General features: G+C 34.7%; 1 protein-coding gene across 14 annotated transcripts in view; it reads right to left on the minus strand.

Moving 5' to 3' along the window:
• Nucleotides 1–26,585, minus strand: part of LOC124360384 (trithorax group protein osa) — a 167,342-nt gene that overhangs the window by 103,528 nt on the left and 37,229 nt on the right. For all 14 annotated transcript variants that reach the window (XM_046813970.1, XM_046813968.1, XM_046813975.1 and 11 more), the window contains exons 3-4: nt 14,064–14,246; nt 10,586–10,642 (exon numbers count right to left, since the gene is read on the minus strand). In XM_046813970.1, the coding sequence (XP_046669926.1) occupies nt 10,586–10,642; nt 14,064–14,246 (240 nt within the window). The remainder of the gene's footprint in view (nt 1–10,585; nt 10,643–14,063; nt 14,247–26,585) is intronic.

Genomic DNA, 26,585 nt, shown 5'->3' on the forward strand with positions numbered 1-26,585 from the left:
ATTTTTTATGGTTATTTAAAAATATCAAGGTACAAATTATTCTTGGATACTATATCGTAATTTGACTCGACAAGAGTTTCACGTCGAGCTTGGATAATATAGCCGCTTTAGCTAGATTAGGTTTCGGATTGGTTTGTTCTAAAATAAAAATGTAGGTTTTTACCCATTTATCATATAAGATATAAGTAGCAAATATTTTATACTAGAAAACAATCAAACATAAATTTTGTTTACAAGGTATTTTACAATTTTCCTTATGTGCTTGTCGCCACCACTCCTTAGAACATGAGTTACACTTGAGCCCGACAATGATTTCATGCCACGATTACCGTGTATTGCCCGATATTTTGGGCAAATATTTTATACTAGAAAACAATCAAACATAAATTTTGTTTACAGTATTTTACAATTTTCCTTATGTGCTTGTCGCCACCACTCCTTAGAACATGAGTAACACTTGAGCCCGACAATGATTTCATGCCACGATTACCGTGTATTGCCCGATATTTTGGGCAAATATTTTATACTAGAAAACAATCAAACATAAATTTTGTTTACAGGTATTTTACAGTTTTCCTTATGTGCTTGTCGCCACCACTCCTTAGAACATGAGTTACACTTGAGCCCGACAATGATTTCATGCCACGATTACCGTGTATTGCCCGATATTTTGGGCAAATATTTTATACTAGAAAACAATCAAACATAAATTTTGTTTACAAGGTATTTTACAATTTTCCTTATGTGCTTGTCGCCACCACTCCTTAGAACATGAGTTACACTTGAGCCCGACAATGATTTCATGCCACGATTACCGTGTATTGCCCGATATTTTGGGCAAATATTTTATACTAGAAAACAATCAAACATAAATTTTGTTTACAAGGTATTTTACAATTTTCCTTATGTGCTTGTCGCCACCACTCCTTAGAACATGAGTTACACTTGAGCCCGACAATGATTTCATGCCACGATTACCGTGTATTGCCCGATATTTTGGGCAAATATTTTAAATTGACGTGATTCCCCTTTAAGATAACTTACATAATGAGAGAAAAAGAGCATTTGAACCCTTTTACGATCTCGTCAAAAGAATTTATATGGGCATTGTAGAAAAAGAATTTTGTGTGATTTTGTTATCAGAAATTGTTGATTTGTCATATCAAAATATCACATTCCATATTTAAAACTATATAATTTTCTAAAAAAAGCACTAGGCCTACTCTTTTTTCCAGAATTAGGTTATAGGGAATTACAATTACAATTTTATTAATTTGTAATTTTTGTACAATTCTTTATTGTAGTACTCGTGCCAATTTCTGTTTATTAAAAATAATCTGTTACAGCGTCAAAAATTCCAGACGCTGCACTAAGAGGAAGATGAACCGGAGTTAAACTCAACATTCACAAACTCTTTATGTTGTGGTTTTCACAACGCTGGTATAATTCTAATACCATTATGTTAAAACGAAAGTTGAGAGTTATTATGATTTATCAAACGTAATGAAAACGTTGAAATATATTTGAAACGAGATATAATATGAACTCAAAATTTCAAGCTAAGAAATAATTAAATAGTTAATAGCCTCCTTCAGTGGCAGTTTTCCTCAACTACTCAAACGAGTTCAATTGATAAAACAAAAAGTCTTTTCAAGCATAAGTGTGATTATAACAACAATGTTAATTCAACAAATTAAACGATAGTCTCAACATTGCATCTGTAGGTTTTCTGTGATACTTTTCGAAAAGTAATCACAGAACTACCTAGAAAATGCTTTATAATCGTTAAAACTTTGTTCAGGACAATCAGTTTATTTTGGCACAATATAAAAATAAAATAGATGAGATACAAATTAAGTAACAAGGCAGCGAGACTGCATGACATTAGCTATGTAGGACCACACACAAGGTCGGCCAGTGGTGCTGTACAATCTTCGCACGAGGAAATGCCTTTCACGCTACTCCCTTTTTAAACAAAATATTCCTTCTAAAAAGAAATCGGTTGGTAGTTTGACACTACAATAAACCATCCGCTGTAATCAAAACTTAAATTAATTAATGACCATAAGAAATGAGTTGAGCGGGACGACGTCTTATATTTGATGTAGGAAGCATTTGAGCCTCGCAGAGTAATTATTTACCAATGACTGGAGGGGTGAGGGGTGAGGGGAGGGCAATCATCTCGACATTAGTGCTGGCCCCCCCTGCCCCTGTATTGAGCGCCTGACGTCAGGGTATCCTAGCAACCCGCGCAGCCGCACCACCCAAATGGGATTCATTTATTACTAAGGTTGCAGCTTACCCCCTTTTCAGTCCGAGTCCACGTCTGTTTATAAAGCGTTTTTCAGCGGCCGGCTAGGAGGGGCAGTCGCTTTTTACGAGAGCTTGTCAGGCACAATTGACAGGGGTTCGGTCTCCAACGTCCACATTCTACCCCAGTCTAACCAAATGACAAACTTTTTGTGAGGGCTTCGAGGGAGTTTTAATTATAAGTACAAACAATAATGTTCAATATACTGGTTTTGTACATTAGTAAAATGTTATAATACATAAAATATCGATCGATTATAAAGCTAGTACGCTCGACGTGACTCACTTCCACTGCTAACAAACAATTCAGCTTATAATCAAGGAAATACACTTTAATAAATAAGAATGTCATAACAAAATAATCTTAATATTATTTGATGAATCTACAACTGTAATTTCGTAAACGCTTTAGGATTCTACTGAATTATATTTGAATTTTAAATACTGTAGTGAAATATATGTACATAAATTATAAAGACTTAAAAATTACGTTAAGAACAAATAACCGCCGAATTAAAATTCCCTTATTGCTACTAACATATATTTGAACATTTAGTCAATGATTAATGCCTATTTGGTCTCTAATAAGTTCCACTTATTTTACAAACAATTTTAAATGATTTATTCTTGTAAAGTGAGTGAGTGCTCCAATTAATTTTAGTTACACATCGTAATTAGGCTACTAGTAAAATCAATGGTGCAATCAATAGTTTAAAAAATGCCTGTTTCAGTGAAGATTGCGTCGCTGACACTAAATAGGTACCGCGAATACTGAGACTATTAGAAGAGCTAAAGCTACGACAGTCCATCATGTACAGAACCGGGGATACCTCGGCTACACTTATGTGTGGAGAGCTGATATTGTATGTCAACAATGTACCTATAAATTTCTACAAATAATTTACAAAATTATAATGTCGATCTGACTCACCCTGTTCTCACAGTTCATATTGTACTAAGTCAATACTACATTTCAATCGGAAAGAATTGCTGATTTCAATGGTGAAAATTGTTTTGATGTTTCGGTAACAGTAATTCACAGTGACGTAATAAAACTTGTCAGAACAATCGTCTTCATCTAGTCATTATAAAGTCGGTGTCTGTCTGTTTTTGTCTTTAGAATTAGTCACAAAAGGTATTTATTTCGCAAGATAGTGTTAATTACTTATAAACGAGTTTATTATGGTTTAAATCGGTATGTAGTCCATTTGTTAGTAAATTCATGGTTTTATTTTAGAATTAGTCACAAAATGTATTTATTTCGCAAGATAGTGTTAATTACTTATAAACGAGTTTCTTATGGTTTAAATCGGTATGTAGTCCATTTGTTAGTAAATTCATGGTTTTATTTTAGAATTAGTCACAAAAGGTATTTATTTCGCAAGATAGTGTTAATTACTTATAAACGAGTTTCTTATGGTTTAAATCGGTATGTAGTCCATTTGTTAGTAAATTCATGGTTTTATATACGTTATGTTTTAATTAGTAAGCCTAGGAATTGTGCCTTTCAGTGAAATTGTTTGGGAGTTACAATATTAGTGATATCCCAGGGGTATGGTTAATTTTGCCGGTTTATAGCTAAGTTTTAGGCTCTCATTTCAATAATGTCTCAAAATTTTCCCGATAGTTTATTTGACATTAGAGAACTTGTTGACGTGTCAAGACTCAGACAACCTAGACCTTGACAATGACACCTAGGTTTATGTTTTTTGGTACCCCAAACTAATTCAATATTTCAAAAAAGTTAAAAATAAGTATTTGATTATTGTAAATTATTATAATCTGTGAAATATTTCAATATCACAATTTCCACAAGAAAAAACTTTTATTTTTCAAAACCTGTCACTCTCAACACCACTTTACGCCTATGCATCTACAAGCCTACATTTGCAGGATACCTAGTAGTGGTTATTAATTTATTTATTACTAGCAGTTACCCACGGCTTCGCACGCGATTTCCTACAGAAAAATTGGGACATAGGAGGCATATTTCTTTTGAACGTCCTTATTACCCTTCTGAGATAAATGGTAGTCACTGAAAGATACTCCAAGATCATGATCTGTTAAAGATTTAAATTTTATAACAGTCTCAATATGCACCTGTGAAATAACTGGAATTTTTCTCCAATATTCTATGATTTTTGTATATAATTGAACTATATTACCCCAGCGTGGACAGGAAACAAAAAGTCGAATTCATTAGTGCACATACAATGTAATAAATAATGGCGCTCAATGTAATTTTGAAAAGAAAATAGGCATATTGTAGGTACATATTACAGTCTAATGATTATGAGCTTCTGTATGGTTTTTATTTTAGGCTTTGCACGTGTATCACTTCTGGATCGAATTAGTTATATCTCTGATGTCATGATTGAGCTTGCTTTGTTGTCTCGATCGAGAGAATGTGTACGCACAGAGTTCTGAGAACCAACTTTAAATTATGTAAACATATATTTCTTTTGTCGCATTATATATGTTTACAAAGAACAGCTGATTAAATTTGAACAGGCTCTTTCACTTAATAACATATGTTTGCTGCAATGCATTTCTTACAGGTATTTCCCTAACTTTAGAGACCAGTGGGGCGGAATCCTGACCACGGGAACGGGATAAAAAGTATACTATGTCCTTCTCCCAGTTCTTAGCTACCTCCCTACCAATTTTCAGCCAAATCGGTTCAGCCGTTCTTGAGTTATAAATAGTGTAACTAACACGACTTTCTTTTATATATATACTAGCTGTTACCCGCGGCTTCGCACACAATCTTTAGAAAAGTCCTTATATTACTTACTAAAAGCAATTATGCGCGATTTGCTGCGGGTAACAGCTAGTTCGTCAATAAATTCGTAGTATTCTATAACGAAAACTCTTGATTTTCAATAAAATACCAATTACAACCAAATACCCAGATACCCACGGCTTCGCACACGATTTCCTACAGAAAAATTGGGACATAGGAGGCATATTTCTTTTGAACGTCATTCCTTCTGAGATAAATGATAGTCACTGAAATATAATCCAAGCTCATGATCTATTTAAGATTTAAATGTTAAAACAGTCTCAATATGCACCTGTGAAATAACTTTGTTGTCTCGATCGAGAGAATATGTACACACGGAGTTTCGAGAACCATACTTCTGTCAAAAAAAACAACTAAGGTTGGTTTTATAACATTCTTTATATTTGTAGCCAACGTAAGATAGTAATTTTGATATCTGCATTGCTCTTCTAATCATGCATGAGCATCGTTTATATTAGATAAATATTGCAGTTAAAGGTGATTTTTTACGTCAAATTTGAATTGTATTATCTGGATAGTAAAGTCTATGTTTAACAGTGATTGCAGAAACAGTTGAAACAAAATTTGCTGTTTCTCTTAAGCTTACTATATGCTTTCAAACTATAGGTGTAAAGAAATTTAAAAATAGTAATTAAATGATTTAAACATATTATTTCTTTTGTCGCATTATATATGTTTACAAAGAACAGCTGATTAAATTTGAACAGGCTCTTTCACTTAATAACATATGTTTGCTGCAATGCATTTCTTACGGTATTTTGGTAACTTTTAGAGACCAGTGGGGCGGAATCCTGACCACGGGAACGGGATAAAAAGTATCCTATGTCATTCTCCCAGTTCTTAGCTATCTCCCTACCAATTTTCAGCAAAAATCGGATCAGCCGTTCTTGACTTATAAATAGTGTAACTAACACGACTTTCTTTTATATATATAGATATAGATTTTGCAGTGCACATAATTCTCTAAATTTTGGTATATCTTGAAATTATTTTGTGTAAAAAATATTTTTTTTATGGTCGCACCCATTGTACAAAATTATTTAGCCTTTAATGTACTATTTGTGGTTTTTACAATATGTTTAATTTTTCTTCAATAACAATTTTGAATAAATCGAATATCTTAGATTGTAATATTTGATATAAGTTCGCACTTTACCTTGAGCAAATCCCATCACTTCTCAAAAATGAAAAAAATATAGTTAAAAATATTTATTTGATTATTCATAATTTGTTTATACCATGACTACTGAGGAAAAATGACTGCCAGTTCCATTCTAGGGTTAAATAGATTCCCCACTAAATTGATCCCTAAGAATCTGTTGAAATTAATTTCATCCTGTAAAAACTCTAAAATTTCAAATAGTAGTCAAATAAAATTAAAGGCCATACAAAACTAAACAACTTTTACATTATAATCTATTTCTAACCATTAAAAAAACTGCTGAAATAAACTGTATTCATAGATATCCCAATGGAGGTTTAAATTATCTTTTAAATTGTGGAGGTATACAAAAATGGTCTTATATGGTTTACAAGCTTCCAGTTGTAAATATTCACAACGCAGTTTGGTTGAAACGTCAAAACCAGTACCCTTTAAAATTTTTACTGACATTCTTGAAGTAACTATTGTTTCTAAGGATTTGCTTTAGATAACTTATGTGTAAACCCAGAAATAAAAAGCTAAATTTTAATGTAACTCCCGTTATTTTAGCTGAACTAGTTTGGTTAATGTTCAAAGGCGGGTATTTATACTTTTTAATTTAATACTACTGCGCTTAAGGGCAGTGCTCCATAGGCTTATACCGTCTTTAGGTGGCCTGCGTTACTACTGCGAGCGCGCGTGCGGGATTCCACACTAGCACCAAGCCACTTATGCCATTGCCGTCCTTCGGTAGATTTTCCGCGCTACTACCACAAGGGCGAGTGCGGGATTCTACCACATAGACTGTCATTAGGTGGCCTGCGTTACTACTGCGAGCGCGCGTGCGGGATTCCACACTAGCACCAAGCCACTTATGCCATTGCCGTCCTTCGGTAGAGTTTCCGCGCTACTACCACAAGGGCGAGTGCGGGATTCTACCACATAGACTGTCATTAGGTGGCCTGCGTTACTACCGCGAGCGCGGGATTCCGACACACTAGCACCAGGCCACTTATGCCATTGCCGTCCTTCGGTAGATTTTCCGCGCTACTACCACAAGGGCGAGTGCGGGATTCTACCACATAGACTGTCATTAGGTGGCTTGCGTTACTACTGCGAGCGCGCGTGCGGGATTCCACACTAGCACCAGGCCACTTATGCCATTGCCGTCCTTCGGTAGATTTTCCGCGCTACTACCACAAGGGCAAGTGCGGGATTCTACCATATAGACTGTCATTAGGTGGCCTGCGTTACTACCGCGAGCGCTGGATCCGGCACACTAGCACCAGGCCACTTATGCCGTCCTTCGGTAGTCCGCGCCTCTACCGCAAGCGCGTGCGGGATTCTACATACTAGCACCAGGCCACTTCTACTGCCATTCGGTGGCCCGCGTTACTACCGCGAGCGCGGGATCCGACACACTAGCACCAGGCCACTTCTACTGCCATTCGGTGGCCCGCGTTACTACCGCGAGCGGCGGGATCCGACACACTAGCACCAGGCCACTTCTACTGCCATTCGGTGGCCCGCGTTACTACCGCGAGCGCGGGATCCGACACACTAGCACCAGGCCACTTATGCCGTCCTTCGGTAGTCCGCGCCTCTACCGCAAGCGCGTGCGGGATCCGACACACTAGCACCAGGCCACTTCTACTGCCATTCGGTGGCCCGCGTTACTACCGCGAGCGCGGGATCCGACACACTAGCACCAGGCCACTTATGCTGTCCTTCGGTAGTCCGCGCCTCTACCGCAAGCGCGTGCGGGATTCTACATACTAGCACCAGGCCACTTCTACTGCCATTCGGTGGCCCGCGTTACTACCGCGAGCGCGGGATCCGACATACTAGCACCAGGCCACTTCTACTGCCATTCGGTGGCCCGCGTTACTACCGCGAGCGCGGGATCCGACACACTAGCACCAGGCCACTTATGCCGTCCTTCAGTAGTCCGCAGTAGCGCGTGCGGGATTCCAAAATGATATACATGCCTCAATTACAAGTAATTAGTATAATTTTTTATTACATAAAATTGATTGATTTAAACAGTAAACGAAATAACGTTCAATTACAACAAAACGTTATGAACTTGTCACTAAGAACATACAGGTTACCCACCAAAGTATTTTTATTAATAAAAAAATTGTATTGTTTTACTAATTTTCAACTTAAGTGCATAATAAAATAACCAAATAACTCTTTTATTCCATTTGGGACATAACAAGATAAAATGCACCAGAGTGTGCAGTCAGCTAAAACTAATGGAAATTTGTTAATCTCAGAATGCCAAAGTACAACGTCCAGTATTACCAAACATTTATACATTTTCATGATCTTTATCTTTTTTCTCAATTTGTGGAATTTTTAAACACTTAAAAATATCCGTGATGAGAAAAAAAAGTTAAAAGTGGATGTCTTTGTTAAAGGGCTTAATCAATTACATTAAACTACTGACAACTAACCTTAAAAACATACCATGTCTCACTACTTTTATATAAACACCATTTTATATCATTTAACTTAAATTTCTACAGACAATAGATTAATAATTTAAGTGAAATAACTGTAATTGTGAGAAAAAAATTAAGAGTTTGGTTGAATCAATATAATTTTGAAGGTGCTAGCCATATAGCCTATGCCAGAACACAGTACAATTGTTTTCCGTAACTTTGAACCTTGGGAGGGTACAAGGTTAGTAGTAATTTTTTGCTTTGACTTTTAACAATAGGCTTAAAATATTTTTGTATTCTTATTAAAATAATTTATTTATACAGTAGTAAAACAAAACATTTGACAGCAGGGGAAAAATTGTACATGTAGAAAAGGGGATTTTTTTATCAACAGTATAATGTACAGCTTGAGCCAGAAATCATCACAAAATATAAAAAGCTATTGCCAATAAACATGGTGTTGATTCACAATACATAGCCTTCACGGATGAAAAAACTTGAAACTATTAATACCAATAATTGTTATCAATATTAAGGTTTTGAAATAATGGAACAGTCTCCCCTGATTGATTGATTAAAAGATCTGCAATTTTCAAAGATATGTATTTTTATTGTATATTATTTTCTTTATGCAACAAATAACCACTTACAAACTTAATACAAGAAAACTGTAGAAATTTAAAAATTTGGTTACCTTTTATTAGTTTCTTTTGAACTATTATTTATGACACAAAACATTACCTATATGAAAATTCTGTAAACATTTGGAGAACATGTTGGTTTCTGAAGTGGTAATTTGCGTAAATGTTTTTGTGAAAATGTAAATAATCACTAAACAAATATATTTGAGTAGAGGTTGGCAGTAACATATTAAAGTATCATATACACTTTATCCAAACTCTCTGACTTGTAATGTTTATTTTCTTTATCAAAGGCAACATTTCTTTACCTACTCTGACTTCCTGAGTAGCATTCCCTCAGTGTCTTCCAAGAGTACTTAAGAGATTCGCTTACTATCTCCGTCTATAGTAACTAGAGCAACTAGTTGCTCTCCCCGTGCTTGAGCAACTATTACTCATTCCTAGTTACCTTCAGTGTCTTCCACGGTTATTCAGACTCGCCTACTGTCTCTGTCAATAGTGTTTGCAAATATTACTCATTCCCAGAGTCAATGTGGTTAAGAGGTTTCTAATAATTTTAAGTGGACAGTTACAAAGACAGCTTCAAGTACACCCAAATAGAGTATATCTACTTCACAACACGTTGCTCAGGCACTTCCTGTGTAAAAACTTTGTTAAGAGACTAAGATTAACTTGATACCATACATAATGCCTACAGTAACATAGTTCAAGCTCAAGAGCTTGAAAGTAAGATATCTCCTTCCTTAGATTTTTAAGTCTTCAAAGCAGGAATGCTACGGTTCAGCCTCCCCTCACTGACAGTAATTCAACTAAGTGCTAGTTATATTTTGCCATTTTTTCAAGATAAACTAATGGAATTTTTTTAACTATCCAAAATGATAGAAATACACAAAGGTAAAAGATTGTGCAGTTCAAATCCTGTCTGTGACAATTGCACTCTTTTATCATAGCTATCAACCTTGTGCTTTATCAACTCTCTCCCTTATTTTGTAAGATAAGATCCTTGCATAGAACAGTAACTCAAGAGAAGGGTAAAACTGAGGATTGTCTTCTCTTTAAAAATACTTTAAAAACAATTTTTGGCCATAGTAAAATTTACTAAATGCACGTTTCATTTAACTAATTTTAACATTAACAATGGGAATAATATTAACTATTTGAAAGAGTTATAAACTGTATAATTAGCATGTTAGTGTTACACAACTATGAAGTGATTCCAAACCATAAAAAAACAAGAACTTACGGCTGGTTCAGGAGCATTTGGTGTAGAAGACTGAGGAGGCCTGTTCGGAGGATAGTTCTGAAAGAAAAAATTAACAAATGAAGTGTGGAATTTGTTTTCAAGAACGCAGAGATAAAAATGTAATTATAATGTTTAAAAAATAAGCTATTAGAAGCCAAATACAATGTTGGATAAAAAAAAGAATTTTTGGACTTTATTTAAAGCTGGTTTTTGATGATCAAAGGATTGTGAAGGAAACAGGATATTGCCGGGCATTTGCCTACATTGTAATCATGCAATAGTTTAGTCATTCACCTGATGATAAGATCAGATTGAGGATCTCAAACCTTTGTGTTACTGATAGTATTGTATCACTAAATGTCTATAAAAATTCTGATTTTGGTTTTAATTAAGATATGAACTGAACTACAACACTTCCCTCAGGAAAAAAAATAGAACAAAGATTTCCTGAAACTCCCAATCCTCATCCAACTCCACTCCTTTACCAACCAGAGACACACTTCATAAAAGTATTTCCAGACATACACCAATATGATGATAAATCTTATGTGAACTAACAGCCTCTTTTAGAAATAAAAAAAGAAATGTTTCAACTCGATTGAAGAACCATACAACCAAGAACACTAAAAATGTCCCGAAAAGAAACTGCAGAAATCCCAAATAAGAAGACGCATAGATGGGCTCAATCCCAAACCATTGCATCTTGAAACATTGCACTGAAGACCTTGCCTCCCTCCTGTCATCAGTTGTCAGTAAATTTCATCAGGGAGATTTCTGTCAGTCCTGAAAATAACGAAACTTTATCCTTGCTTAAGAAGGGCAAATCAATATAACTTTTTCAAAACTTTATGAGAGGTGACTAGAATACCGGGCTCAACCATAATATACTGACAAACTCCCAAAAAGGCTTTACAAAAATAAAATCTACACAACAAATTGTATTTCTGGATTTGACCAAGCATATGAAGCTTAGGTAAAGACCCTATCATCAAAGAACTAGAGTTCCTGAGATTAACTGGAACAACATTCCTGAGAGTGAGTGGAGCAGCAAAAGATTAGTTCAGAAGTTATTTGGAGTTTGACACTCACATATAAATTTCATAACCAGCACAAAATCAAAACCTCTGAAGGTTAGTCAAGATGTAGCTGAAGGATTGTGCTTGGACCAGTACTGTTTATACTTTGTATCATGACCTGCCACAACATCTAAGCAGATATTGTGAAATGATTATGTATGCTGATAACACACTCATATTCAGCAATCCATCACCTGAAGACCTAGCTGTAAATTCTTATGTTGCACTCAACATGGTGTATCAGTACTTCTATAAGAGTAACCTTGCTAATCTCTCAAAAACCAACCAAGTTTCATTTGGAAGACAAGCTGCTCACACACACACAACATATATCAGGAGTATTAATGTTAGAGGAAACAACTCTTTAGGCATACAAATTGACAGCCAATTATCCTGGACACCTCATCTAGATTACCTAAATAAGAAGTTACACAAACCTTTACGCAATCGGACAGATTAAGTTTATTAACAACATGGAAGTAGCCCGAACAGCCTACATTGGACTCTCTGAATAAAACGTGAGGTATGGGTTGGTTGTGTGGGGTGGCACCTGCACTACAAACTTAAAAAGAATTATCAATTCTAAAAAGAAATCCATTAGTACACTAGCTGGGATCCTACCACTTGACAGCTGCAGAGATACCTACAAGACGCTACAATCTATAGACAGTAGTTAGTATTTATTTATATCCATGAGGATGTTATATATCTCAGCCAAGAGCACCAACAAAGATACGACATACAATACCAGAAATGCATCAATGTACCCCCTTCCGAGACATTGTCCACACAATGTATGTTGTTTGTTCACACTTTATGAACAAACCAACATACATATACATACAACTGCCTCCTCCTCCCCCCCACGACCTTTAGATACAAGACAGGATTAGGACCGAGGACAGCACTGAATTCCTGGCTTGCTGACCATCCCTTTAATACAACTGACAAAATTTTACTAAGTTCAAGAAAAATGTACAAGTAAATTTTACAATTTGTACTAGTAAATTATACAGTTTATTTGATTTTTAGATTAACGCTGTTATTAGTCTTATTGAATGCATTAATACAGATGATTGGCATTTGAATAATCATAGCAACAGTTGGCAAAGACATATTTCAATATAATCCTCATAACAAAATTAAATTGATATCTATCAACTATCAGCATTACTGTTTAAAGAATATTTTGTATTTTCATCAACCAGGAGATTTATTCATATCACCTTTAAGAATCAGAAAATAACAATAGTCTGAGTTTAAGTAAGACTTCTATACCACTACTACTTACTACACAATGTGATTTGTCATAGACCCAGTTTTTGTTTATTATGAATTTAAATGTTATGATATAGTTTTATTACAGTAACTGTATATATATTTTATTCTTTAATTTGTTTAACAAGTTTTTAAACATAAATAAAAATAAAGAAACATTTATTTTAAAAGTAGAATTTTATTTTAACTGGAAATAAATTCAGTCAACTTTTTAAAAGTAAGTGTTATAATCAATACCGTAAAGTCCTAATAATGCGTGCATTACAAAATTAATGCACCAATTTTAAAAACATATTATATTCTTTAGAATTAAACCTTAAAAACTCTATGCCTTACGATCAAGTCTTAAGAAATTTAAACAAATTTATATCCAGAAAAATGTTCCCTTGTGTCTTAACAGACATAGTAACATTAAGTGACCCTAATATAAACCCAAAATAGAGTTATCTATCTACTCCATTATTACCTTATAAGATTTACGTCCTTAACTTTCTTCTTTAAGGGATTTTGAGATTTTGATATAGTATGGTATATGAAAGGAAATTATAACTCTCACTCCAAGAGTTAATTATATATATTTATATTTATATATATATAACTCTAAGCATAGAAAAATACAATCATTACATACAACTAGAGCAATGAAAATTTTAAGAAAAACTCCATTAAGTTTATTCTAAACAAAAAAATAAATTGTATTAAATAAATTTAAACACGCTAAAAAATGTGATACTAATTTTGTAGCGACACAATCTCTTCATTAGATAAATCCTCTTTTAAACCTATAAAAAAATGGTTTGATTTTTAAATATATTTTACGAAAAATACAGACTTTCAGGAAAAGAAGATATTGGTAGCTAACGAGTTTAGTATTTTCAGTGAATTTTCTTAAAAAAACCGATATACTACGATAAAAATTAAACAAACTTAAAAATATAATAAAAAACTTTAATTTTTTGTTTCAAACTGCATTGTATGCTAATGAAATTTGATTTGCTTCTTGATGATGGCCAGTTGCTTCAAAATGCTGCTTGAAAATCATCAATTTATTAAGGCATTGGAAGTCTGAAAAAAAGTTTTGATAATTATTTAATTTGTAGCCTTATTTGTATAAATATCTGTACCTGATGGGGTGAGAGCGAAGGAGGTGGGGGTTGAGGACTGGACTGTGGGGCGGCAACTGTCTGGCCAGGAGATGGAGGCTGCTGACCAGGACCAGCCCCAGGGCCTGGGTACCTCTCTGGATAACTGCCCGGGCCACTACCATTTGGAGATTGCCCACCACCACCGTAGGGTCCAGAACCCATCTGGAAAGAAATCATTGATTATTTTCTTGTTCTTAAGAAATATAGCTGAAGAAACATTACTTTATAGACAGCATACATAAATGTTTTTAATTAAATATATCTGACTAGCCTTTTTGAAAAATAGAGACAAATTACTAAAAAAAGTATCTTATCAATAGTAAGTAATGTAAGCAATCAGAAGCAAGTAAATATTATTTTATTTTAATGTATTGCGTTAACTAACATTAAATAATGCACGCAATAATGGTCTGCACACCAATGGCTTATACATTACACAGGTTTTGGTATAATTAAAACCAAATGCAGTCATTTCTATAAAGTACGTAAAGGTAGTTCTCAAGCATATTAATTAAACACTTTTACTGGGCTACAAATAACCAAGTAATAAGTATAACAAAAAAAGAAACATGTATCCAGGCAGATATATAAAAAAATTCATTTTGAGATACAGGTGTTTGAAGTTAAAACAGAAGAATTTATCACAATACCAATCTTGGTCTGGGAATAATTAATCTATTTGAATACAAAAGAATCATTTCTTATAATATTAAATTGTTGTTAAGCCATTAATTATGAACATTATTAAATTGCATGATAATTGTTAAGCATAACCACGTCATAAAACAGCTAATACAAATTTTCCCAAACATTCAAAAATTATATAAGACAAAAGTGTAAACTGTGAGATATAGGGTATTTGAAAATCAAAGAATAATTTACACAAAAAATGTTTAATTTGATGTGTTATGATGGGAATATATTATTTTTACTATCCATAAATATCTTTTGAAATAAAAATATTAACTGATCCATGCAGGTTAAAAATGCTAAATTGTGAGGCACTAGTACTTGAAGAATTGTAAATAGTGCTTACTCTCACAATTTTTGTTTTCATTCACAGCTAAGCACGTACGAGCGTTGTTTAAAATGTTAATTAAAAATCAATAAATGTCTAAAGATTTATACAGAATACAAATTTTGACAGTAAAGTACACAAGGTACTTAAAAGCAAGGGAGTAGCATAATTTTTACAAATTTTATTTTGATTTGCTTAGACTTAATAATATGTAGTAAACATTCCAAGAAAAATAACAAAACATTGCAAAATTTCAAAATGTTGCAATGTAAATCGTGTGAAATAAAAAATAAACTAAATAAATTGAAATTTGTTAACATCTTTCTAACTGATGATAGTAACTGAGTTCATAAGTCTGGTGCAGTAGGTTGAGAGTGAAACACAATCTGTATTTAATTATTGTACTATACGATTCTACTAAGTTATGGCTATCTCAATGACAGCAAACATATGACGATGCATGTTCATGGAATCCATTTATAAAATTAGATCTTAAAAATTTTTTTTTATAAAAATAATGTTTTATCTCTATATCAAAGTGCTCTCCCTCCAAACTCCATAGTAATAAATCCTCTGAGAAGCATATACTTCCAACTACTTTAGTATTGAATCAAATTATATTTTTCATAAATTTTTATTTAGTTACTTTTACCTAATCTTAAATTGGGGATGAACTGGATCAGAGGTGGGTCAAACTCAGGCATTAAACTGTGATACTTGGAAGCTACTTCAGGGTAAAGACCAGGGCACACAGCAACAGATGGATGAGATGTTTTCGTCAATGCACGGTACCGGTACCGGTGCTTGTTTTGGATCAGATTACTAAGATTCTCATCTTCTGTGATGATGTCAAATGTGTGTAATTCGAGCAAAAATTCGTGGTGAACAGAATACTGTTTGTAAAACTATATATTTTTTCAAAAAAATTTTTACCGAACATTTATTTACATTTTTGTCAAATAAATTATGGTGTTCAATATGAATTCAGAGTTATGTTGTCAGGGAAAATTGATATTGTAGCGCATTAGTATGTACTTGCTTCTACACTTGTTTCTGCTGCAACTATGAGTTAGCCATCAATGGCGTTGTCGGTGGTGGTAGATGCAGTTAAGAAGATTATACAAATATAGCGGTAAAAGATTCAGAGCATAGCTGATAATGGTTGCTACTTCTCCAATTTTACTCGAATGCCAATTTTGGATTGCTAACAACAATATTAATAGGTCCTGAAATTTCAAAACAGAATAAGAATTAAACAAATTTCAATAATAGACATGTTTTTTCCTTTTGATCCCTATACGCAACAAAAGTTCACTCATAGGGTGAACATTTTGGCAGAACAAAAATGGTGGCGTATTAGTCCCAAGAATGTTTGTCCACACTTACCGAACACCACACATTCACCAGTGAACAACGAAATGTTTACTGATAATGTTTTACAAACAATGTTTGTCTAGTTTGAATACACCTTAAAACAAGATGTAAGAAAATGTGAAATTAAAAATGACTAATTTCTCTCTAAAAATGTGAGTAAATTATGCAGAAAATACTGGCCCTTACACTAAGATTATACATTATGTTTGAAAATGAATTTGGTAAATATAAATTTAGATGAATTTATTGGAAATTTCATGTAAAGACTAATAAAACCAAACTATTAAAAAACTGAGTTTAGCGCCTGTGCACAACAAAAAACTTTTCTCGCAAACATTTTAAAATTCGCCCTAGAGCAATTCTGCATACAGACAAATGCAGATGGATGGATTTCTGTGTGCATTGGCACATTTGTTTAACTGAGGAACAATTTTTCGTCAGTCCATCTGCTGTGTAAGCCTTATTACAGACTGACACACTCAAGTTGGTTAGAATCCTCTTTCTTTTTGGTACATACATTTCTATAAATAACGTACTAATCTGCAGAAAAATTGCTATAAAAAAAGCAATAAACACTATAAATACAATTTTCCCTTGGCAGATCCTTAAATATTAAGTTAAATGTACATGTAAATATGGTTGAGTTGACCGGCCAACATAATCAGATTGCTACTTACAATTCTGTCTAGGCTTTCACATTTTTTTCAGAGTAACAGTTAACAATTTCGTTGAAAATCATAGGTCCCTGTTATCGCGAAGTACTGAGTATGCGGTTAAGCGTGTATCGGTAGCGGGTAGCGGTCGCGTGCAAACTGACTCTATCGAGTGTGAGAGTGGGACAGACAGACAGGCGGCACGTGACTTGTATCAATAAACTGAGTCAGCTAATATGTAAACAAAAACAAATGGCGGTGAAGAGAAGGCGTTGACCTCTCAAGGTCGGCTATATATAGAGCAAGACAACACCTCTAACAGCCGTGCCGTGCCGTATAGCAGGCAGACAGACAGACTGGTCATGACCTAATTATCGACGGTACGGTATTGTTGGTGTAGCGTGCCGAGTGTTGGATGGATCTCGACTGTTCCACCGCCAACACACCTTCGCTACACCCCCGGGCGGCTTCGTTCCTAGGCAGCAGGTTGCAGATCCAGTATCCATCCTCATCCTTTTGGCAATCATTTGGTTATTACGAAGACGTCCATTGCTAAAGATTTCGGATTTGTCCACTTAAGACCAATGTGTTCGCTGGCATGACCTCAGTGGCTGTCAGACAACTTCGACATGGAGGACTTGTAACGGCGCTGCCATATCGACAGATGTGCCGAGAACGTCATACACGGTCAAGTCTCATGTGGTAATCGTAATTGCGTCTGCTCTATGTAGATAAGTCGTTTTAAAACAGTATGAAATATGTAACCGTCGTTAACTTTTATGCGGAGTTAGAAGTATCTGACGAGCCACTATGGTTGAGGTACACACTTTAAAAGTTGCAGGCTGTATTATATAGGCCGTACCCACACTGTAGTTGTTTGCCGTTCGGGCTCGACAAATGATGTCTCGCGGCAAACGTGACAGTTGGAAGCAATACCTCGGCCGATGAAATTTAGATATCATAAATGTAATTATTCATTCAGAAATCCCTTTTTTATCATAATTAGAACAGATCATAGAAATTAACCGTAGTATTGCATGGACAAACGGATGGACGGAGTGATATTTTACCTTTAGACAAGAGGAACATATGTACCACAGTGTAGGACCTTTCTATTAAGAGTTATACATCGGAGGAACAGACAAGACGCACGCACAACCATTAAACCTTTTGATAAAATTCAAAACAGTAGGTTATGCGTTGGACTAATATATAAAACTGTGCCAAGTTAGAAGTCTGTAGGATCTTTGTGCCAAGAGTTATTCCACAGACACGATTTTAAGAGCCGGCTGTAGTAAAATGACACTGTTTTCCCCTAGAAGAATAATAATAACCCTCATGAAGTATTATACCTTTATTGTTGGTCGAAGAATTCAAGTAGATGTCTTATTAATAAAGATATAATTAACAATAGTAAAAATCCTATTTTAGATTTCTTTGTAATTTGTACGAGGTATGGGAAAAAAATGCAAACTGTCGTACTTCATCCTGTGAATGCTAACAAAGTATACAGATTTCAAAAAAGTTAAATCGTTATTGAACGTGTTCGAAACATATCTTTAAAATGAGACCTCTTCCATATTAGTATGGTACAAAATAAGGGTGTAAAATCAAACATGAGATTTAATATTATTCTTACGGTGAAAAACTCAAACCTGTCGGTTCTTTTTCATTTGAAATTCTAAAAAATCCTGTAAAATATACATACTATAAAAAAGACGTTTACTTCTTCTTCTTCATCATGGAATATGAGATAGTGAAATTCATGTTGTCCAAACTAAAACCCAGATACACCACTGTCACGGACACGCCGCGTCTACTGTACAGGTGGACTACCCTCCCAAACAGAGGAAAGCTGTATTTGTATGTTCAGTAGCGAGCTGGTCGCCATCGAGCTAACGGAAGTAAGCATCAACAGTCACGATGATATAAGAGATATGATGGCTAGTGGTGATTGGACTGTGACTCAGGGGGTGGGTGATAGATGGAACCACTGTTGTGATGGACACGTCGCGTCTACTGTACAGGTGGACTCTACCCTCCCAAACAGAGGAAAGCTGTATTTGTATGTTCAGTAGCGAGCTGGTCGCCATCGAGCTAACGGAAGTAAGCATCAACAGTCACGATGATATAAGAGACATGATGGCTGGTGGTGGTGGTTGGACTGTGACTCAGGGGGTGGGTGATAGATGGAACCACTGTTGTGATGAACACGTCGCGTCTACTGTACAGGTGGACTCTACCCTCCCAAACAGAGGAAAGCTGATATTTGTATGTTCAGTAGCGAGCTGGTCGCCATCGAGCTAACGGAAAGTAAGCATCAACAGTCACGATGATATAACGAGATATGATGGCTAGTGGTGGTTGGACTGTGACTCAGGGGGTGGGTGATAGATGGAACCACTGTTGTGATGAACACGCGCGTGTCTACTGTACAGGTGGACTCTACCCTCCCAAACAGAGGAAAGCGATATTTGTTTGTCCAGTAGCGAGCTGGTCGCCATCGAGCTAACGGAAGTAACCATCAACAGTCACGATGATATACAAGATATGATGGCTGGTGGTGGTGGTTGGACTGTGACTCAGGGGGTGGGTGATAGATGGAACCACTGTTGTGATGAACACGTCACGTCTACTGTACAGGTGGACTACCCTCCCAAACAGAGGAAAGCTGTATTTGTATGTTCAGTAGCGAGCTGGTCGCCATCGAGCTAACGGAAGTAAGCATCAACAGTCACGATGATATAAGAGATATGATGGCTAGTGGTGATTGGACTGTGACTCAGGGGGTGGGTGATAGATGGAACCACTGTTGTGATGAACACGTCGCGTGTCTACTGTACAGGTGGACTCTACCCTCCCAAACAGAGGAAAGCTGATATTTGTATGTTCAGTAGCGAGCTGGTCGCCATCGAGCTAACGGAAGTAATCAACATCAACACGATGATACACGATGATATGGATAGACTGGTTGATGCGATGATAGTGGTGGTTGGACTGTGACTCAGGGGGTGGGTGATAGATGGAACCACACGTCGTGATGAACACGTCGCGTCTACAGGTGGACTCTACCCTCCCAAACAGAGGAAAGCGGTATTTGTATGTTCAGTGGCGAGCTGGTCGCCATTGAGCTAACGGAAGTAAACATCAACAGTCACGATGATATACGAGATATGATGGTGGTGGTTGGACTGTGACTCAGGGGGTGGTAGATGGATCCCCTTCGTGGTTAAATATTGTTTCTGTAATTCTGAAGTTAATGATTTCATATGTAGATGACTTACACTAGTATATAACATTTGAAATTACACTTTTAAACGAGGTACGGTGTATGACTACACAGCAAAATGTTGATGGAAACTTCATCTTCCTCCACCAACATTTAAATTTTATAAATATATCTCATTTTAGAAGTAATAGATCATATTGAATCTGAATAGGTTTAAATTATCACCATGCTCTACAATTGTATCATACTTGTTAAAATCTGTGGATCTAAAAAATATTTAGAGTGTAGCTCTGCATTTGTTTGTAGTACATTGTAGAGCTCAACTTTATCCAATATTAACTCAGCATAAATTTAAATTTATTTGTAAAGAGTAAAAGAGTAAAGAGTATTTCGTCACAGTTGAATAAAATCTTAATTATACTTGTTTAGCCTACATTTTCTTTTAGAGTTACTGAGTATAATAGTTTATAATATTTAAAATCTAGCTGTGAAAATATTTGTGATCACTATGAATTACGAATATTTTTATTATTTTGTTAAATCCGTATCCTACTTTCTCTTTACAGCCGGCTCTCTTATAAAATCAACCATCCATAGTGTTAATTATCCTCTAACTTAATTCCACAAATTCATTTTTAAGGTCCTAACATTATGATAAAGAATAGTTTTAAAAAAACAACTCAGTGTGAGTCTTCGCCAGACCCACGTGCATATTTTTTTGTATAAATACAAAGGGAGTGGACTATTATTTAGGACAACAACGTTATTTATTTAAGCTAATCAAATGTAAGGAACGAGCAGTTTACGTAGTCGGTAAAGTAAATACGCTTACTACAACAGAGTCACGGCGACAGCGACGTGGGGGTTTCGGTTATCAATATACTGAGGGACTGCTCGCTCCGTCCCGTTGCCAAGGTTACCGCCTGACGTCACACCGCCGCCATCTTGGATAGCTGGTGGTCTCGGCCCCGCACCGCTCCACTCATCGCCAGTTTTTGCACCGCACCGCCTAACCTCCGGCTAATCTCAACCAAGACTTTTTGTTATCTCTGAGCTGAACGGTTATTATTCTAACGTTATGGTATCACCCGACGTTATAATAATTCAACACATTTCTTCACGCTTCAAAAACAGTTCTACTGAAGTGTATGCAACAGTGAATTACATATTACAAAACAGTTTTACGAACTGAGATAAAAAGAAAATTCATTTTTCCTTTCAATATGCAATGGTCCTATTGAGAGAGTTATAAATATTTTAATTAGTCACTGGTGACTGACTGATTTGATGTTATAAATATGTATGGATTTATGGACTAGAAAAATAATGTAACTACAACCAAACTAATCAATGTAGGTATCGTACTTAATTCGAGAAGTTATGTTTGTATAACCGGTACTGAAAGCCTTTCTGAAGGGCATTTATTGCAGGATATATGATCAAAGCAAAACTGAGACTTATCTGATTATAAAATTATAAAGAAATTACTTAGAGTTTTAATATAAAAACATCAGTAAATCTATAATTATAGCTTTGCATTTACAATCATCATGGTGCACCAATAGCATACATCTCACATACATATTACATCAAAATCAATAAATTAAAATACATATGCATGGAAATGCAAGAAAAATAAATAAGTATATTGCTTAAACATGGTAAACTGATAATGATAAACAGGGAATATACAATAGTCTGAACATATTCTTTATAACTGTTGGGAATAGCTTAAGCCGTACGCCAATAATACGCAAACCTCCGTTTAATACTGATGTCTGATACTACGTATCTCTGCGGGAATCAATTAACTTATTCATAGCGTACTGTGTCCAGCAGAAGTTTTAAATGCAAAAAAATACTACAAAATAAAAATTCAAGTGGAGCAGATTACAACTTCCAACAACTTTCTCTATATCTTTATTACCACTTCTTTCCGGTAGCTGATTTTCTATTATTGTTTTAGACTTGCTAGCTCAGTAAGTAAACTATGAAGGAAGGAGTGGAGGAAAGCTCATGGAATGGGTGTTGCTGGAGTGTATGCACACCTCAGATTTATTCAACTGACAATAATAATTACGGCTCACTGGATAGGTAGATAGCGATAGAAGTATATACAACTCCAGATGCGATTGTGGTAGAAAGGTAAATTTGTGTACAGAATATGGTACTTTGGTAGTAACCCGGTATACTTACCATGGGCCTAAAACAACTGCATTATTAGAAAGAACAAATGTTATTTGACTTACTGTGAAAATAACATAATAAATAACGCTGATGGCCAGGGGCATCTCCGATCGGTACTTTCTCGACCTCAGATAACGTGCCAGATCGTCCAACATCTGACGTTGGAAAAGATGGACCAAATGGACTGAAGAGAAAATAAGAACCGATTGTCATGATGGTATGTAATTTACACGTTAAGTCAAATAAAGTATGTTCTTTACAATAATGTAATTTTTAGTTCACAACAAGAAAAACTTCTAAAAATAGTGACATCAGATAATACCAAAGTAAACAGAATACAGTGAGTTTTTATTCCATGGATTCAATTCGATATTTTTAACTTTTATATTTTACCAGAGAGGACATGTCCATCAAATTTAACTTGAAATCAAATAATTGCATTAAATGCTATAGGGAAACAATACATGAGCTTATCATTTACCACTTCCTTGTTTAATAGGCTTTCACTTATTCATATATAAACGTGTATCCAAAATAAAATGTTTATTACAAATCTCAGTTATCTCTACATTGTTTTCAATTATAACAGTGCTGTAATATTTATCTAAAAGGCATAGCCATATTTTTTACTTTAGAGATTGGGTTTATGTTCTTCTATTTTGTTTACTGAATGACCTCTTTAGACCACATAATATATTTCATAAATGTTACATTTGAATTTGTATACAATACACCACTTTTTTTCAAATGTTTTATTCTCTGGTTTGAGTAATCAATTAGATTTTCCTCAAATCTAGGTGCTTGATAATACAAGCCCTTCTTTATTATGTAGACTATGGTCATACTCAATAAGAAAATACTTCGCCTGGCAATATTTTGACTATGTTATTTTATTTTTCAATCTAAATGCCTTTTTAAAGCTTATCTGCCATTGGATTGTAAACAGCAATATGTGCAGTTATATTTAGTCCAGTGATTAGTCTTCAGTTGTTAGGAGTATTTTAATGTAAATTTGTCCCTCAAACTATTATACCATGCTAATTAGTAAATTACTTCAAGTTAAAACTAAAATTACCAGTCATTTAGAAAACAAGCTGAAACTCTATCAATGGATGCAGTGATTGGGTGGACAAGTAGGACAAATCATAAGATCAAAATATTGTTGTTTACAATATAACACTGTCAGCTCACTGGGTGGGCAGTACAGACAAATCTGTGGTGATAGGTTGGAAATAAGAGACTGTAGACAAGGTCATTTTTACAAAATGTTTTAGCTAACAATAAATTTATATTGACAGCTCTCAGGATGGGTAGTGCTGCAGTGCATGCAATATGATTGTGGTAAAAGGTGAGGAAGATCATTTAAACAAATTATAACAGTTAAGAAGTAAGTGATGCTCTAAGATCATAGTATTGGTAAAGATGGTTCTGCAAGCATGCTGACAGACCAGGATATGGTGATAGAAGGAAAAGTTGAGGAAGATCATAAAATACATCAGCTGACAATTAAGTGATGCTCTAAGATCATTTTCAACCTGTGAAGTTGATTAATAAAAAGTGAAATATAAGGAGTCAGTTCACAAATATTAGCTGGGTGATTTGCTATAAAGTCTATTTCTATCTATACTGAATCACTACTCTGTCTTCTTCATTGTTCAAATATCTGAATCATAGATAGAGTAGCTAGGTTATTTGGTGAGTATTAATTTCTTGCTTTCTTTCTTCAAATTTGTCTTCTTCAGTCACTGATTGTGCTTTGTTTTTCTCCTTCAATAACGTCACATTCACCTGTTATATTTTTATCGCTAAAATTCTATTAGAATTCGTTCTCACTTTTTTCTTTCCTTTCAATAAAAAAACCAGGAGATTTTGACGTAGCTATGGTAGACTCATTGTGAATTTTGAGTTTAGCTCACCTTCCTCTTAGCTACAGTATGTGTACTAAACTCTGTTGCTACACCGCACCGTGCAAAGAGATCACATCTAAAACACTGTAGTGCACTCAATTGGGCATGTGATGAGACAATGAGAATACACCTAGATTACATTTTTTGTTTTGTTTACGTTTCTCTGATTCCAGATTCATTTTGAGCTTCTTCATTTCATTTGTAGACTTTTTTTGGATCTCTTCAGGCAGACTGGAATCTGAAGCAAGTCTGTGACAGCATTAGATTCCAGATGCTGCACTAAGAGGAAAATCGAACTAAAGCTAAAGTCAACATTCAAAGGAGATTTTAATGTTATATTTATTAATTTCAGCATTGCTTTAAAAACAAATAATTTTCATAGGATGCGTGACAACGCATAAACACGTCTCTTGGTTTTTAATTGTAATTGTTACAATAATATGCTAATAGTTTACTAAAATAAAGGTGCGATTAGGAAGATATGAAAGTTCTGCAAACTTTATTCAATGCCCAGTAATTTGGCGCATGAGGTGATTACCACAGGAGTCGTTGGCAGCTCTCTCACTCCTGGGTGTTTCCTCTCACTGACTTTAGTTTAGCTACCGGATATGTTGTGTCACCTTTCATTCTGTGTGGAAAGTCATGATTCCAGTGATATTTCATTTATGGTATCAAGTCCCACACCTGTATTACAGACTTTTAAAAATGAGATGTGTTCAAATAGGCTATGCATTTTTTATCAATATTTCATGTCTGTTGTACCACCATAGTTTTTGTTTATAAAATATTTGGAGGTTGACCAGCACTTTGTTATTGATAATCTAGAAGACAGTATAGTGTATAATTAAAATGGATATAAATTATTCAATTCAAGCCCATTGTATAATATGGGCACAAGTGATTTGTATAACCCACATATTTACAAAATTTTAATGGGATTGGAGTAGCAATTTTTATTTACTATTCTACAATACGAATTTATATAATAAACGATGATTTAATATACGTTTAGAAGGTATTATGTATAAAACATAATATGAATGCTCTTTAATGGGTGGAACGTTAATGCACTTTATTGTAACACTTTTGGCATCACAACTTAACTCCTTCATCTTAAAGCCTTAAAAGATTGAAAGAGTCATAGCATATTAGTGGTTTATAGATAAATTTCAAAGAAATGAGCCTATTGTATCGTAATCAAACTCATCACTGAATTTTCTGGAGGTGTTTTGAATATTTTTCAATCATGGCTTTCAGAACACACAACCATGAAATATCTTATTATATATTAATGGAATATCTTTACAACATCTACTACAATATTCACTATTTTTTTTAATGGGATACCCCTGTACCTGTTGTGTTTTCAGTTTGCCTCTGCAATGAATGATTTGTGAGTAGTGTCTGGGAATTTCAGAGCAAATATAGCAATTTGTTTATTATTTATATAACATATTTAGTAGAGTTGTAAATAAAAAATGTGTTGCAGTAATGTCTTTACTCACTAAACCAATTTTTAATTTGAGAACAGCTTGTTCCAATAAGTTAATACTTGGCATAAAGCTATTATAACCCAAAGACTAATTATTGAAGAAAATGTGTACAAGCGTTATTTTTGAAATGGCAGCTTCTTAAAATCTTGGAGTGTAAATATCTTAATATCAACACAAGCAAAACTATTATAGCAATTAGATTTTATTCAGATAACGTATTAATTTAAAACTACTATGATGCCAAGTTTTAAATACGTTGATAAATAAATGGAATTGTCCACTTTTAAAAAGGTGAGTACTAACCAATATAAACTGTGAATTATAGCACTGGTTCTGAGTCACAACAATCAGCTGTTTCAATTTCAGCTGCTCTAATCAACTAATTATAGCATTACATTGTTCTATTGTGACCACAATATCCTTTACTAATAGCAGAAGTTAGGTTTCTTTTGACAAAATCATAACGAAATAAAAATGTGTATAACCTAAAAAATGTATTCATTAAGACTTTTTATCAAATTTTTAGATGTTCTGCTAATTTTAGTGGCACAATGTGGGCAATTAAAAAAATAACATGTTCAATAATGAACTGAAACTGATCTACAGTGGAAATAGTTCATTTCATTTAAAGTTATTTGTA

Source organism: Homalodisca vitripennis, chromosome 4 (assembly GCF_021130785.1).
Source record: "Homalodisca vitripennis isolate AUS2020 chromosome 4, UT_GWSS_2.1, whole genome shotgun sequence".
In the NCBI taxonomy this organism is placed as follows: Eukaryota; Metazoa; Arthropoda; class Insecta; order Hemiptera; family Cicadellidae; genus Homalodisca; species Homalodisca vitripennis.